General features: G+C 48.3%; 1 protein-coding gene across 1 annotated transcript in view; it reads left to right on the forward strand.

Annotated features, from left to right (window-relative positions):
• Positions 1–6961: 6961 nt before the first annotated feature.
• ZC3H4 (zinc finger CCCH-type containing 4) overlaps positions 6962–14018 on the forward strand; it is a gene marked incomplete at its 5' end in the record, with an annotated part of 7678 nt that continues 621 nt past the window's right edge. Inside the window, 13 exon segments of the mRNA XM_009704436.1 lie at positions 6962–7178; positions 7816–7926; positions 8178–8400; positions 9086–9231; positions 9377–9473; positions 9574–9719; positions 10108–10221; positions 10451–10562; positions 10966–11075; positions 11226–11584; positions 11830–12194; positions 12373–12624; positions 13196–14018. The exon segment at positions 13196–14018 is cut by the window's right edge and continues 134 nt beyond it. Coding sequence (XP_009702738.1) covers positions 6962–7178; positions 7816–7926; positions 8178–8400; positions 9086–9231; positions 9377–9473; positions 9574–9719; positions 10108–10221; positions 10451–10562; positions 10966–11075; positions 11226–11584; positions 11830–12194; positions 12373–12624; positions 13196–14018 — 3075 coding nt within the window.

Genomic DNA, 14018 nt, shown 5'->3' on the forward strand with positions numbered 1-14018 from the left:
CTGGGCAGCACTGGCCTCATTAACGTCCCCTTTGTCTTCCTGCTGCTTCTTAAAAATATTCCTTGACTCAAACAGGGAGCGTAGGCAGGGGCAGGAAGGTACCGAGGGTTGGGGATATGGGGAGGAGGGCGTGTTGGGGTGCAACAGCCTCCATCACCCCCACCCCTTGATAGAGAAAGGCTCATCTCCAGTGCTCCCAGATATTAAAAACTTTTAAAATATATATACATATCCTCTAGGAACTCTCTCTTTCCTCTGAGATGTATGTAAAGCACCTTCTTCCCCTTCCCCAACATAACTTTAGCCATTTCCTTTATTAGCACTTTTTTTTTTCTTAGTTGAAACCATAGAGCCAGAAAGTATTAGCAAAAATAAACAGCTTAAGCATGTATGTCTGGGAAAAAAAGATTAAAAAAAGAGCGAGGTTTGCTGCTTTCGCACTCCCCTGGAGGGTAGGTGTACAGTGCAGAGAGCTGCTTTCATGCATTAGCATGCTTTTGTCTCTGAGGAGGTTTGTTTTCCATGTGATGCAGGGTTGGGTTGGTAAGTAAGCTCTTTTATTGAATAATTAAATTATATACTTTCTCCTGCCTTCCCCCCCTCCCTCCCCACCACCAAATAAGTCCTGAGATCGTCTGCAGGGTACGTTTCGTGTAAGCAGTGAGTTGGTAACGTGTGTGTACAAACCAAGCAGAATTCTCCCCCTTTGTAATGACTGATAGAGTTATGCACCCTGCCGATGTGAATGTTTAAAAGACAAAAAAAGTCACAAAGCACACAATTTGCTCCCAAATATGTCTGTTGTGACGTTCCCAGGTGAAGTAGCACTGAGATGCCTCGGTAAAACCCATACCACTCTGACCCCTGATGCCGTCTAGACGTAGGATGTGGATCCATTGCATTGTCTGCAAACTCCATCCTCATTCCATTACGTTGACTGTAAACCAGCTGCCCCTGGGTGCGGGTTTGCCCATAAAGCAGAAAAAGATGTTAAAAAGTTTTGTTAAAACAACTCCAGAGTGTGTCAAAAAAGAAAAGGTGGCAAAGAAAGCACCGTTTCCCAAATGTCATCACACATTTTTTCCCCCATCCCCATGTACAGCCTCATGTCAGATAATTAGAGAAATTGAAGTAGCGACGTACAGTGCAAGCACCCAGTTTGTAACAAATCTCGTTAGCGTCCTCGATTTTCCCTCTCCCTTTCTTTTCCTTTGTCGATCAGGTTTGTTATGAAAAGCTCCAGTTTTGTTCCTCACGCTACTTCACACAGTTCAAGTTCGAAGTAAGAACACCATGCACAGTGTTGAGTATTTCTCCCCCTCCCCGTCCAATTAAGTTAATTTCTTGCGTTTGCTTTTCCTGGAGACCAAAACCACACACTTTTGCCCCTTTTCATCCAGTTTACATTGTTCTCAGGTGGAAAAAACCCCAGTGTTTCCTCTAAGCACACCAATACCATTGTGTGAAGTTGTGGTGGTTCGTTTCCCTCTTGTCTTTATTCCCTAAAAAAAAGAAAGAGGTGTATACATCTGCTTAAACTGTAAAATAATGCAAGCACTTGTTATCGCAAATTAGAGGGCTTTTCGTTACAGATTTAATTGCGTTCCAGAGAGGGGTTTTCACATAAAACAATAGCCAGTGATGTCTTTTATGCCTTTTTGTTGCTATTTCTAAATGCTTATGACGGGACCCGTATGGTCACTGCACCTTCTGTGGCTTAACATTGCCATGAAATCATAAATCTGGGATTATTTTTTTTTCCCCTTTGATCAAAGGTCCACCGTCAGAGATTGAAAATGTTGCTGGTCTGGCCGAAATTATTTTAGTTCAGAGAGAGTTGGACCTCACAGCATCGATTTTCCCCCTAATATATTCAATGAGTGCCTTTGTTCTGTTAATTTTACTAAATGTACCTACATGTTAAACTTCCCCTCTTGATCCCAGAAAAATCCAAACTGGTTTTTGATTGTCCGCTGCTAACAGCATAAGCGATTTTTAATTCGTATCAAGATAAGTTGGAAAGGACAGATGTGGTAGAACAGAAAGAAAATAGGCTGCCGGAAAACTTTAGGTTAATTTTCTCCCTTTTGAGGGATGGAAGAACCAGGAATTGTTCAAATGTCAGGAGTTCTCAGGGATTGTACTGCCAAGTTTACTGGAGTTGTTGACTGGTTCCATAAAGCAAGCAGTTGGGTTTTTTTTAATATAGTTAAATATTAGCAGTAAGGAGTCAAACTTCTTGTTTGGGACTTTTCCTTGTGCCGTGCTTCCCCTGACCCATTTTTAATTGGGTTCGACCTCCTTCTAGTGCCCACCATTTGCTAGAGATTGCCTTTTTAATCGTGCAAACACTCAGGCAAGCGTTTAACATCAGTACCGCGAGTAGCTCCCTGGAAAATCGGAGCAACTTCTGATAGTGAAGCAAAGCACTCGCCAGGACTTTTTGTTTGCAGGGACAGGTTTTTTTTCGAAGGGTGTAATTGTTCGGCTGAGGCTCCTTGAGTCGAGCGAGGCTTTGTTGTAACCGGGTTAAAGGAAGAGCCAAAGCAAATCCGAGACCCCAGCGCCTCTTTTTTTTTCAGGGCCTGGGACGTATCCCGTTGCTGTGGCATCAGCCGTGCTGTGGCAGCAAGGACATCAGCGCTCAGCATTAGGATTTCACTAAGGATTCGGATAGGAGAAGCGGGAAGGAGCTAACCTGCAAGCAGAGAGGATGTTCAGAATTAGCAGCTGAGTCGAGCACATTCCCCGAGGAATCTTGAGTTGTGACCAAATAGCACTTGAAAGTTTCCCTTAGCATAAGCGGCGCTTAAAAACACGGGTTTTAGGGATGTCAGGAGGAGGATTTGCCTCGATTACAGCCAGGAATGGGCTAAAGGGATCTCTCTCCAAGCCTCTCAGAAATTGGTGCAACATACGTGTTGCATAATGAAAAAAAAAAACCAAAAAACCAAAAACTCCAAACCCAACTATATAGAAGATATAAAAAGCTGATAAATTTTAATGACTTCTGCCCCAGTCTGCGCAGTTTGAATGAGGCAGCGTGGCCCCGCTGCCTTCAAAGCGGTGCTTCTTTTATTTCTTGATTGATGTATTTCCCCTGGTTTCCACTTGGAATATAATTCAAGGCGGCCGCACTTGCAGGCCAGAGGAGAACTCAGTTCCTTTGGGATTAGTCTGGAATAATCAGTGTTTTGGTGAAAGAATAGACATCTCGCTGAATAATTTTCTCTGGTGCAGAGCGTGCAGGTGTGATGCTGGGGTAGGATATGTTTCCTCCGAGCAAGTTGTTGGCGAGGCAGTAAATGTCTGCTGAAGCGTTAAATGTGTGATTAATAACCTTTGGCTGGATGTACCGGTCACTCTCAAAAGCCTGGCCTTGTGTTTTCACTAGAAAACCTTAAAATGCAGAGAATGAGCAAAAACTACGTGTCTGTCTTAAAATAAGAGCTAAATCCCACTTAAAAGCAGCGCAATATCCCTGCCATATTGTCCACGCAGAGGGGTCAAGTTAAAGTTAAACCGAGATCTGCCTTTGTACACAAACCCCCTCCCTGCTCTCGGCGTCCGTGGATCCATGCCGGCAAAACCAGATCACGCACCGGGCGGCCGATTTCACGGTCAGCTGCACCTCTTGTGCGAAAAAGCCACCGTATAAAGGAAGGTTTCTTCCAGCAGGCCGGATATGAAATCAGGGGGTTTCTTTTGGGTGTAACGAGCAAGGAGCTCATTATCTTTAATACCTTAAATATCTTTAATAAATATCTTTCACAGTGTTAGGAGGGTTTATCAGCTATAACTGACAGTAAATCTGCCATCTAGGCCACTCTCATTTGTCTTTTCGTTATGCTCATTTCCAAATTTAACAAAGCCTCAGCTGTATAAAGTGACATTGTTTATTTTAAGGTAGTATTTTAATTCTTGCGCTGCTCTCCATTGGCCAGAATAACAAAAAACCACGAAATTTTCTCATAACGCGGTCGTTCCTACTATTTTTCCCATAGCAGAGCGCCCATGTTGTCGGTATGGCCGGATAACGATTGGAAAGGGCTTTTGTTTTTCTTCCAGGCGTCATCACTGCCGTGTTACGTCGTTGCCGTGGCGCTGAGGTCACAAACTCTGCACGGCAACCAGTGTGAGTTCTTCCACGAGGATGTGTGCTGCTCCGGGGACCGTCCCCTATAGATCAGGCGGGCAAGAGCAATAGGAAAGCCTGAGATGTGGATTTGGGGAAGAATTTTCCCCCAATCAGTGTTTTCTGCAATACCAATAGTTGCTTAGCAGACATGGCTTCTTCACCGCATACCCACAGCGACTCTCCACGGTGAGCTGTCCCTCGAAAATGCACAACACTTTAATTCCTCCCATTTTTTTAGGAATTGTTTGGTTGCTTTTAAACATCCTTACTGACCAGTTGCCATGTTTCAAGATACTCCATTTCATTGTGTTTAAAACCATTAGGCAAAATCAATGTTTCGATAATGCCTAAAACTTTTCAGAACACTTTCCCAGGACTAAATAAGCCCCACAGTCTCGCTCAGAGGTTGGTGTGTCATATCTGACCCAAACTCTACTCCAGTCTGGCAGAACTGGAGTTAAAAAATGTCAGGAGATGATATTGCCCATCCTAAGATGTAGTTTGGTATCTAAGCGTCTGTATAAACATCATTTCTCAGACTTTCCTTCTTTAGGAGACGCATGTGTTGATTAAATAATATTCATCTGCTAAACAGCTCAGCGATGGTTTTGATGGTTCAGCCTTGTCCCATCTTTTGGTACTTTTCAAATAATCTTTGCAGTGGCCGCAAAATTTGTACACTTTATTCTCAGGAGCCTTTTTGGTCCTTGTTTCTGTAACAGCAGCAAATTTAATAACGCGACTGTTGATTGGGATGCGGCTCCAGTGGTGTAGTCTCCTCTAAACTTTGATATCGGACCAGAGCAACTCAAGGCAGGGTAAAAGCACCTGTACTATCAAAACCAAGGCTAATTATCCTGAAAATTGCAGTGAAGGTGTTAGCGACACGCATTTGTTCCTCTCTGAAGGCAACGGGGAAGCAATCGTGATTCCCAGTCGGCAGGGACACCTGGGAGAGGGTAAATGACACTGATTTCAAAGGAGCGATGCCGAAGGGAGTAGCCATTTTTTGCAAAGCCGTATGGCGTGAGGGCGTTTATTGGGCCACAGTGGGCTTTATAGCATCTCGTTTACTGCAAGCCTCTCCCGTGCCCGGGGTGAGCTGTACCGATGTTTCGCTTCGCCGTGCTCGCCAGTCCTCTGCTAGTGAGTTGCTGGAAACTGGATTCAGAAACCTGGTGGCATTTCTAGTTTGAAATCCATTTATTGATGAACCTGTCCCTCTAGGGAAGGGAGAGAGGCTTCGACAGGGCTTTTATTTAAGTGTTTAAATACACAGGTATTTAAATTCCTTTCCGTAAGCGTGTTTTGTTTCCGGTCTGTCTTCTGCTCGGTTTTGTGCGGAGCGTGAGTTTCTTTTGTTCCAAGATTGACCTCACTGAATACAAACACCTGAAGGATGCTGTGTTCCTGCCACGGAAATAATTTCTCCTGATACTTGCCTTTAAAACTTGTGCATACACCTAGGAGTTACACGTCAGGTTTAAGAGCTTCAGTGAGCTTGATTTTGGAGCTAGTCTGTTATAAAAATGGTGCAAACGCAAACAAAAACAAGAGGGGAGCTTTGCATCAGGGTCAGACCAGATGGCTGGATCCGAGTATTTGCTCTTCACGATGCCGAAACATCCTGGGGGATTCATAATGCTGGTTTTCCTAGATTTTTTAATGTGTTTGGGGAAATAATTCATTTTTTTGTGATTTTTTTTTTTGTGTAACCTGAGGTTATCAACAGGTCAGCTTGTTTATGTGGCAGAGCTTTTTCCAAGAAGCTCCTGTGTGCCATTCATAAATCCCATCTCAGCTTCCAGACTTCCCTGAGAGCTACTGAGTGGCAGCAGCTCCTTCTTCCAGCCGCGCTGCCTTCTCCACAGCTGGCGGCGCAGCATGGGCATGGTGTGCCACCGTGGCTGCCATTCCCATTGTAGTGCTAAAGAGGGGACTTCCTAGCCACCAAAGAAGTCAGTCTTTCCATAGCCTAAAAAAAACCCCACCAGAGGGATGCGTATCAAAGATCCACCTCCCATAAGCTCCTAAATTGTTGCTTGTGAGCAACTGTGACATATATAAAAAAGCCGGTGTTTATGTTTTTAATTATAAGAGAAAAGGGAGGAGGAGCCCCCGCTCTTGTTTTAAATCACACAGCGACAAACTCGGGACCTCTTGGGAGAGAAGGAAAACGCAAGGGAGCTGATTGAGCTCGTGCCGTGTTACGCATTTAATCCGTTACGAGGTTGTAAAAAGTTTCTCGTAACCCGTATCTGAGTAATTTTTAATTGAATTTAATTGAGTGGGGCTTGGGGAATTCTCTGGAGGAAGTTTCAGATTTGCTTTACCACCTCTGCTAACCGCGGTTGTGGGTGAATGGTAGCATGAGAAAGTGGAAATAACTGGGCACACGTCTCTAGATCTGGCAAACCAACATGATATTTGCTTGTCTTCTAGGGGACCGTTTGTTTTATTAAAACACCGACTTCCGTTCTTGGAGTGGACTGAGTGTTTTATTAAAACACCAATTTCCGTTCTTGGAGCTCGTTTGCAATCATTTCATATGAAAGTTGAGCACCGTAATGTTGTGGCTTCGGTTTGTTGTTTGTGAGATGTTTCTTCCCCACGTTTAACTCCAGGCTGAGTGAGAGCTTGAGCAGATTTCGGGGGCAGAGATTAACAGAATCGGTATTTGTAGTCAGATATTTAAACCCACGGTAACTAGGAATTTGTGAGCGCTTTGGGAGCCGAGTGCCTGGGTGGCTGGTGAGGCCAGTAGGCAGGTTTTCTTTTCTTTTTTTGAATAAGGGGAATTAAATGTGCCTATCTGCTTTACAGGGAGGATGGAGAACTGGAAGAAGGGGAGCTGGAGGATGACGGAGGGGAGGAGGCACAGGATCCCTCCGAATCTCAAAGAAGTCGGAAGGAGAAAGGAGAGAAGCATCACAGCGATTCAGATGATGAGAAAGCCCATCGAAGGATGAAGCGCAAGCGTCGGAAAGAGAGAGAGAAAGAGAAGAGGAGATCCAAGAAGAAAAGGAAATCCAAACACAAGGTGAGCCATGTGCCACTTTTGCCTCCTGGGTCCCCTGGGGTCCCAGCTCCGGTCTGCCTTCCTTTGCCATCAGGTGTCTCCAGGGAATTTCCTCTCTAACATTATTAAGGGTAGAACTAACAATAATTGCGAGGTGGGAGCGCTTGCAAGGTTTCCTGGGGTTCAGCTCCTTAACACCTTCCTCCTCTGAGGACTAGCAAGCACAGCAGCAGGGCACCGAGGTCTGCAGGTAGGATGTAAATGCTTCAGCACTCTCTTGTCCATCTGAGGAAGCAGAGCGGGAAGAAAACAGGTTTTTAGTTGGGGAATTACTTTGTGAGTGTTCTTACCTCAAAGGGGATTGCAGACTGCCGGATTTGAAAAATCAGGGATGTTTGTTACTTAAGTTCCTGGAATTTCTGGAGCGCAGAAGGCATATCATGTTTGTCTTCATGAGATAACCTGCTAACAGGCTTCCAGTTTGTTATTCGGTGAACACTGAAGATTTTGTTAAGCAAAATTTGAGTACCCTAAAATAAAAAGGATGACAAAGGGAGACTTAGTTGTGTTGTATAGAAAGGCCAGAGGCCTGGCAGCAGTGTCAGAGTCAGAGCCGACCTGTAATAAAATTGCACTGCGTGTTTTCCTTGCCTTGCAGCGCCATGCTTCTTCCAGCGATGACTTCTCTGATTACAGCGAGGACTCGGACTTCAGTCCTGGTGAAAAGGGACACAGAAAATACCGGGAATACAGCCCTCCCTACTCTTCCGTAAGTACCTGCCAGCGGACAGGGCAGGGGAAGCTGCTCTCCGTTTCAGAGCCCCTGCAAGCTTTGAGCGTAGGTGCCCATCTAGCTCCATCTACGGGCCACCCACTTTCGCTCTGGTCCTTTAGCCTGTTCATTTTTCACCTAGCTGTTACTTAGGGGCAGGAGATTAAATGATTTTTAAAAATTAAGTCTTGACATTAGGCTTGATACATTCCCTTCCTTCATCACTAACCTCTCTGCCTTTCCCAAAGTCCCACCAGCAGTATCCGTCCTCTCACGGCGCTCCCATGCAAAAGAAGAGCTACTCTAAAATGGAGAGCAAGAATTACGGCATGTATGAGGACTACGAGAATGAGGAGTACGGCCAGTACGAGGGGGAAGAAGATGAAGATATAGGCAAGGAAGATTATGACGACTTTGCGAAAGAGCTGAACCAATACCGGAGAGCGAAGGAAGGCTCTCACCGGGGGCGAGGTACATCTAAACGTTCCTTTTTTCACCGTATCTCCGACACTCATTACCTGCAGCTCGTTTAGCTGATCTGCGGCCAAATAAGGCCCAACGCATGCAGGAAGCTTTATGAAGGTGGAACTGCCCTGCCTGCCTGAAGCCCTGCCTGTGGAGAGCCAGCTGCAGTGGCTGAAACCACTCTTCAGTCTTAGATTGTGACAGGGGAAAGTCTTTTTTCCTGTTTTCCTCTTGGAGAGGAAAGTTCAGATCCCTGTTGATAGTTTAAGGTTTTTACATAAGCATTTTTCTTGCTAGCCTAGGTCATTTTAAAAGCACCTCAGTGGCTGAAAATGGATAAAATAAAATAAAACCTTTATTTGAAAAGGAAATTAAGTTGATTGATAGCATAAGGAGTCTTGATATCATCACATCTGGAGTACACAGGTTTACGTTACCAGTCTGACATACCTGTGCAGCAGCTGACGTGGTGACACAGCATTGCTTTTTGTTAAAAAAGGTTATCATTTGGCTTCTTAAATATCCATTCTTTTAGATTATTTAAAACTGATTCTCTTACAAACAAGTTTTTAAGATGCTGGTAATCTCGTACTGAAAGGTTTTTCTTTGTCTGGCGTATTATTGTGCTTTTTTAATGTACCTGAAGGGTGAAAGGCAGCACAAAGCTGACCCTGTCCCTTTGTTTCTTCAGGTGGCCGTGGCCGAGGCAGAGGGTACCGAGGGCGAGGTGGCAGAGGGGGAATGAGAGGAGGCCGGGGCATGGGCCGAGGGAACCGAGGGCGAGGCAGAGGTGACCACCCCGAGGAAGAGGAGGAAATGTATGACGAAGAGATGGAAGTAAGTGCCGAGTTTCTGCCCTACTCCTGGGGAACCACGGAGGCGAGAGAATACTCTTTTTCACGATCGGGAGACCCATGTTTGAGGGGGCATGGCCTGCGCTTCATCCCTGCTCACTAAAGGCACCGATCTTTCTCGTTGGCAGTACTGTGATAACGAGGAGCCCATTGGCGACGACGAGTACGATGACTACTCAAAAGAGCTGAATCAGTACCGCAGGAGTAAGGAGAATCGTGGACGAGGTGAGTGGGGTAACAAGCTGTGCTGGGACGGTCCCTGCTTTCTGCTCTCTGACACGTTTGACGGAAGGAGAGAAACCAGAAATGAGAGGGCGTATTTCAGGTTTAAATCGAGGACGTGGTCGTGGCCCCAGAGGAAGAGGAAATAAAGGAATGGGCAGAGGACGAGGCAGAGGCGGCAACAGAAGTGGAATGGGGAAAGGTGGTGGAATGAACGAAGATGACGATTACTATGATGAGGACATGGGAGTAAGTAGTTCTTTGTTTTCTAACGGCTTGCTGTAGTGCTGGCTGTGCGCCTTTCCCCCATCCCCCTCTGTCAAGCCAGTCAGGTTTCTAAGAAAGCCTTTGCAGGAGTGAAAAAGTCAAATGGGTCTTCCCCAGGATTGGCAGAAGTTGTCCCCTCTCTGAAGGGGATGGATGTTTTGGGTTCTGGTCCTCTGATGGGTTCTTCAAGCTGTGCTGAGGAGCCTGCGAGGCTCAGCGTGCCTGTCTTTCCCTCTCTTTTTTCATCGCAAATCTCAGTGGTGTTCCCTCTTGGAGGTGGCTGTGGAGGAAGTTTGAATTTCTCTCGTGTAATCCGTTGCTTTGTATTTCAAATTCTTTGTCAACTAACATAATAATGTGCTTCCAATAGGACGGAGGAGGCAGTGGAAATTACCGACGGAACGACCACGACAAACTACACCAGCAGTCGGATAAGAAAGGGAAAGTGATCTGCAAATACTTTGTGGAAGGCAGGTGTACCTGGGTAAGGGAATAATTAAAAAATATTTATGTAGATCTCTTTATACGCACGCAGAACTGTCACTGAAGCGTAAGGTCTGGGATTTAACCAATTTGAGGGAGGGATTCGTGCCTACAAAGAGAGTTTTGTAAAGAGTATGCATCTCCCTGTCCCCCCTAGGTGTGTTCTGGGCTGCTCACAATCACAGTCGCACTTCCACCTGCTAACAGGCTGTTGTGTTGTTTCTGAACAGGGCGACCACTGCAATTTCAGTCATGACATTGAACTACCAAAGAAACGGGAACTGTGCAAGTTCTACATCACCGGCTACTGCGCCAGGGCTGAAAACTGCCCTTACATGCACGATATCCTTTTGTTTGTTACCGTTTTGTTAAGCCAGCTTTAAATGACTCTCCTTTACTCTACGTAGATGCATGTGGGGGAGGCGGGGGCGGGGGGGAAAAGGCCATTCCTGGTTAACATGTCCTCCGCTGACAGGCTGAATGAGTGGGGCCACAGTCAGCCCTCCCAGTTCCCTCTTAGCCTCACCTTTCCTGTTGAAGAAATGAGGTTTGTCGCCGTTGCACCTGCAGAACAGCGGAAAGGAAAGCGGGGTGTTTCTGGCAAGGGTAGTTGTGTCATGTCAGTGTCGTGACCGCGAAAATCCAACAACATTGAGAGCCACATTTCAAAGTGAAAAGCATCTGTAGTCTCTCAGGCGGTAGGAGTAACTCCCTGTCAGGGTTTATTCTCCTTAATAAATGATACGGGACTTCCCTTGCAAGCTGTTCCACACCACGGGCAACTGTATCAACGGGGATGACTGCATGTTTTCTCATGATCCACTCACAGAGGAGACGCGGGAGCTTCTGGACAAGGTACAGGGGGGTGTTAACACAGATTCACCCTCTGTTTTTCTTGCATGGAAGTAGATCCTGCTGGTGGAAAGGGAGGGAGAAGTTTTTCCTGGAGCGTGTTGGCTGGCAGGACAGCTCCGTGGATCTGTTCTTACTTCTTTTTCTTCTCAGATGCTGGCGGATGATGCAGAAGCAGGCGCAGAAGATGAGAAAGAAGTCGAAGAGCTAAAGAAACAGGGCATTAATCCTCTCCCCAAACCACCCCCGGGGGTCGGCTTGCTGCCCACACCCCCTCGCCCTCCCGGACCGCCGGCTCCGACATCTCCGAACGGGAGACCGATGCCCGGAGGCCCTCCTCCCCCTCCGCCGCCACCGCTTCCACCACCGGGGCCACAGATGCCGCCGCCGATGCACGAACCTCTGTCACCGCAGCAGCTGCAGCAACAGCAGGACATGTACAAGAAGATCCCCTCGCTGTTTGAGATCGTCGTGCGGCCGACCGGGCAGCTGGCAGAGAAGCTGGGCGTGAGGTGAGTGTCACTGTCTCCAGGTAGTGGGGAGAGGGACGGGGATGGCAGGTTTTGGTGTCAAACAAGGAGCTCTGCCCTAATGCCCTGATGCAGCCACTGATGGTGGGTGCAAGCCCGTAGAAAAGAGGTTTCTCTCCATTTTTGGGTCCGGTGCCAGGCACTGCTGCTCGGAGAGCCCTGAGTCCATCCCTCCAGAAGTGGAAAGCACGCGTTAAAGCTGATTTTCTTTTCACTTTCTCTTTCAGGCACCCAGGTCCGCCTCCCCCCAGGTTCCCCGGGCCAGGAGGACCCCCAGGACCAATGCCTGGACCCATGCACCCCGACATGCACCCCGACATGCACCCCGACATGCACCCAGACATGCACCCGGATATGCACCCGGATATGCACCCAGACATGCACCCAGACATGCACCCAGACATGCCAATGGGCCCGGGAATGAATCCCGGCCCTCCGATGGGTCCTGGACCCCCCATGATGCCCTATGGACCGGATGATTCCCCCCACTCCGGCATGATGCCACCCGTCCCGCCAGCACAAGGTTTCTATGATAATTTCTACCAGCAGCAAGAAGGTCTGGAGATGGATCACGGCATGATGGGAGACCCAGGTACGTCCCAAGGATCTGCCGGGATCGGCTCTTAGGTGCTTTGCCGGACATGCCGGATCAGAGACAGGTTGTTCCGGGGATGCCCGTGCACAGTGGCAGAGCCGAGAGGGGGACAAATTAGGTGTTTTTTTGCAGCTTTGAGATTTGCTTTTAACACGTGACGATCTTTCCTTGGCAGAAGACTATGGTGGTTACGAGGATATGGAAGGGCCGCCGGGAGAGCACATGTTCCCCGATCCGTCCTTGGATCACGATGCCCTATGCGAAGGAGGCCCGCCCGGCTTACCGAAGCCGCCGGGCAGCATCCCCGATTTCATGCCATCAGCACAAAGGGCGCTTTACTTGAGAATCCAGCAGAAGCAGCAAGAGGAAGAGGAGAGGGCTCGGAGACTGGCCGAGAGCAATAAGCAGGAACGTGAAAATGAGGAAGGCAAGTGGCGAAATACGGTGTTTTCTGTTCAAAGCCATGCACATTGGTGGGTGGGGGGGATAACTTGGATCTGCTTCAGCTTCTGCCCACCTTGAGGTGCAGTCTCTGAAAAAGAGGGGGCTGTCGGAGAAATGGGGGTGTTGGGGAGGAATTCTGTAGGGAACAAGGGGTGCTGAACACCTCAGAGAAAATCCCCAGTGTTGAAAGAGCGCGTTGCTGGTGAAAGAAGAGGAGCAGGTCTGCCAAAGAAACGGGAACGGCAGGTCAGAAGGTGAACGAGATAGGGTTGCTGGCTTAAATTGTGGTGAAATTGGAGTCTGCTGCAGTCGGGAAGAAGAGGAAGAGAAGGGCTGCTTACAGCTCTCTGCTAATTTGTGGGATGAAAATGAGACCGGGGAGGCCGAGGCTGTCGCATGTGCTTCCCCCATTTCAGCAAAACACAGGGACAGTCAGGAATTTGAGCAGAGTTGAGTTGAGAGGGGAGAGGGGACGCATTTTAGGGACCTTCTCATCGGCATCACGGTGCTTTAATTGCCTTTTATCAGCTGCTTGCTCTTCTCCTTCCTCCCAGGCGATACCGGTAACTGGTATTCCAGCGACGAAGATGACGGCGGAAGTAGTGTCACCTCCATATTGAAAACCCTGAGGCAACAAAGCTCCGGCAGACCTCACGCCCAGCCCTCCCATGGAGAAATCGGACCACCCTCCGGTGTGAGCGACCCTCGCCTGCAAAAAGCCCAAGCAGGAGGGAGCGGTCGTCCTGCCGATCCACGTTTACGGGATCCCAGGCTTTCCCGAAACGCAGACCTTTCTGTCCCGTCTCTCCCCGGGGATTCGGGACCCACTGACCCCAGGCTCGCGCGACACATTCCCTCCTCCGTCCCCAAACCAGAAGCTCCTCATTCCAGCATCGGTGGCAGTCAGAAACCCCCCCTGCTCCCCGACGAGGAGGAAGGGGAAAGGGCTCTACGGGATAAACCAGTCAGCATCCCCTTAGAGGCTCTCCCGGGCCATTCTCTGCGGGATCCCCGCTCCCAGCTGCAGCAGTTCAGCCACATCAAGAAGGACGTCATCCTCAACAAACCCAACTTTGCTCGGATGATCCTGTGGAGCCCAGAGGATCTGATCCCGCTACCAATCCCAAAACAAGAGTTTATTCCCATCCCGGCTGCCCTTCAGTCCATGCCCACCCTCGATCCCCGTCTTAACAGACCTCAAACGGGTCTTTCCGATCCCAGGCAGAGGGGGGTAACGGCACAGGGGGACGCCGGTTCCTCTTCGGGCACCAGTCTCCCCGATTTTGAGCTCCTGTCGAGGATATTAAAGACTGTGAACGCGGCCGGCAGCCCGTCTTCCAGCCAGAGCGACAAACCCAGCGACCCCCGGATGCGGAA

The sequence above is a fragment of the Cariama cristata genome, unplaced genomic scaffold (genome assembly GCF_000690535.1).
Source record: "Cariama cristata isolate BGI_N322 unplaced genomic scaffold, ASM69053v1 scaffold21687, whole genome shotgun sequence".
Taxonomy (NCBI): domain Eukaryota; kingdom Metazoa; phylum Chordata; class Aves; order Cariamiformes; family Cariamidae; genus Cariama; species Cariama cristata.